We start from the raw sequence: 2,374 nt of genomic DNA on the forward strand, positions 1-2,374 counted from the left end.
AGGCTTTCTCCTATATCAAACTATCGATCATTTTCTAGCATGTACATGCAACAAACACCATCTCCTCAAAGCATCCACCAAAATAGAAAGGGAATCTCAAAGATTCATGGAGTCGGTTCGGAAATTAGTTCGGGGGATTTCCGGCTGAGGTACTAAAGCCATGTTCAAAATGGTGGATTGAACAGGATTCTGTGGTCGGTCCACGACCCCTGGATGCTAAAGTCGTCCTTGGGGTGATCTCATAGTTCCTAAGGGGTGGAGACGATGGGAAACGGGGATTGGAGTCGATAGCTTCCTTGACTTTATTATAAGAATTATACACTTGCAGCCAAAGACATGGAACTGGTCACTGTTACATTGCCAAATGCAAGTTCGAATAAATTTACATAGTTTTTCCTACACCTAGCACGAGCCAAACCAACACTATAGACAAATCAATATTTCTAAAAACGGAAGAGCAATCAAGTGATCCAAACTTGTGATAAAATAGGAATCTAAATCACATGAAATGAGTTTTAACCTAACTCCATCCCCTGCCATCTTGATAGTAAATCACATCACATGAGATTCAAATTTATTCGAACCTTTAGGAAAGATAACCAATTAACATAAATAAAGCTTGTGACGTCTGCCAGAATGACTGCTAAGCCAACATAATCAATCGGTTCAATGACAAGAGAATTAGGTGGGGTGGGGATGTTGAGTTCTAGATGTAGGGTTTGACTTCCACGCTCTGCAAATATGCGAAGTAAAAGTACGAGAGAGAGGAGAGTTAGAGTAGGATAAAAAAAAAAAAAACAGCTCCTTATCCCTCCCGTCTCTCCCTCTCTTTGACCAGAAGCTTCCTATCTCTAACATAAAGGTGGCTTTACACATAAAGAAGCTATGCCAGCCAGTCAAAAAGAAAGAAGAAGAAGAAAGGGTTTGCCTATATCAACCTATCAAACATTTGCTTACTATCCATATGACCAACACCATCTCCTCCTAAAACAAAGAAGAGGGCTCTTAACTCTAGAGAGAAAGCAAGCAAGTGAGCCGAACATGGAGTCTCCCCAGAAGCCACCACAAGCTCACACACTACTCTTCCCACTCCCCGTGCAAGGCCACATTACCCCAATGCTCCAATTCGCCAAGCGCCTCGTCTCCAGAGGTCTCAAAGCCACCCTCGTCACCACCCTCCACCTCTCGAAATCCATACGCATCGACCCCTCCGCCGCCGCCTCCTCCTCCATCAACATCGAGACCGTCTCCGACTGTCAAGGCGGAGACGGCCAGCCCCAGGGCAAGTCCTCCGAGGCCCACCAGATGAGCGGATCGAGAACCCTAGCCGAACTGATCCGAGAGCTTGACCGTTCGGCGCAACCAGTCATCGCGGTCGTCTATGACGGGTTCATGCCGTGGGCGCTCGACGTGGCCAAGCAATGCAAGTTGGAGTTGCTTTCTTCACGCAGACCTGCGCGGTGAACAACATATATTACCATGTCCAGCGTGGGCTTCTCGAGCTTCCTCTCTCAGGAGGGAGTGTCGAGGTGCCGGGATTGCCGCCTCTCGAGCCCTCGGAGATGCCCTCGTTCCTGTATAAGCTGGGGTCTTACCCTGGCTCGTATGATATGGTGGTCAAACAGTTTTCGAACGTGGGTGATGCAGATCTCGTGCTCTTCAACACCTTCTACGAGCTAGAAAAAGAGGTACTTACACACAAATTTGCACTCGCCTGTTGCTGCCACTCTTTCTGCAAGAACTACTCTTTCGAGTCTACACATCACATCATTAGATGGATATAGTTTTGCTAATGCCACCCTGATCAGCAGTGAGTTCTGATAAACAATGAACATCATTGCATGTACCCAAATGCATCTGGACCATTCAATCTGGTAGGATTCACCGGCTTTCCAGTTTCTTCATGGCTCAGATGGATTGAAAATTTTCTGCTGCGACTCTTTTTTTGGATAAAACCGTGACTTTCAGCGGTCGTTGAAAGTTGGGAGTTGGGGTTTCAAGCTCAGCTCTTCATGTGACTATTCTTGTCCTTTTTTTCCCCATAGACAACATTATCAAGTTAAGAAACAATATCTTTGGAAGCAACTTTGCCCTGTGATTCAGTTGGATAAGGTAGATCGATAGAGTTTTTGATCGTCCATAGTTTGTATGAACAAGAACACTAATGTATCTAATAAGTTCGGGTTTGTATGTCAATGCATTACTGACTATGCTATAAAGTTTATTCAAGAATATGACACTTCAAAAAATAAACCGGCAAGATTATACCTGTTAAACTTGATATTTAACATCAATCTTTATTCTTCTAGTCGCTCTTAATAATTGAAACTAGTTTTAATCCTTCATGAATACAAATTAAATTACAAGTGAATTT

General features: G+C 44.1%; 1 protein-coding gene across 1 annotated transcript; it reads left to right on the forward strand.

The window, feature by feature from the left end:
• The first annotated feature begins 933 nt into the window (after window positions 1-933).
• On the forward strand, window positions 934-1,464 carry LOC130134600 (UDP-glycosyltransferase 74G1-like). Its single transcript, XM_056308138.1, has one exon. The coding sequence runs from the start codon at window positions 1,042-1,044 to the stop codon at window positions 1,462-1,464; it is 423 nt and encodes a 140-aa protein (XP_056164113.1). The 5' UTR covers window positions 934-1,041.
• Window positions 1,465-2,374: the final 910 nt, after the last annotated feature.

Source organism: Syzygium oleosum, unplaced genomic scaffold, assembly GCF_021117445.2.
Source record: "Syzygium oleosum isolate NSW1041296 unplaced genomic scaffold, Sole_v2.1 Sole_v2.01, whole genome shotgun sequence".
Lineage (NCBI taxonomy): Eukaryota > Viridiplantae > Streptophyta > Magnoliopsida > Myrtales > Myrtaceae > Syzygium > Syzygium oleosum.

Excerpts from the sequence above, each read along its gene's own strand:
- LOC130134600 (XM_056308138.1), top strand. The coding sequence starts at position 1,042 with ATGGAGTCTCCCCAGAAGCCACCACAAGCTCACACACTACTCTTCCCA.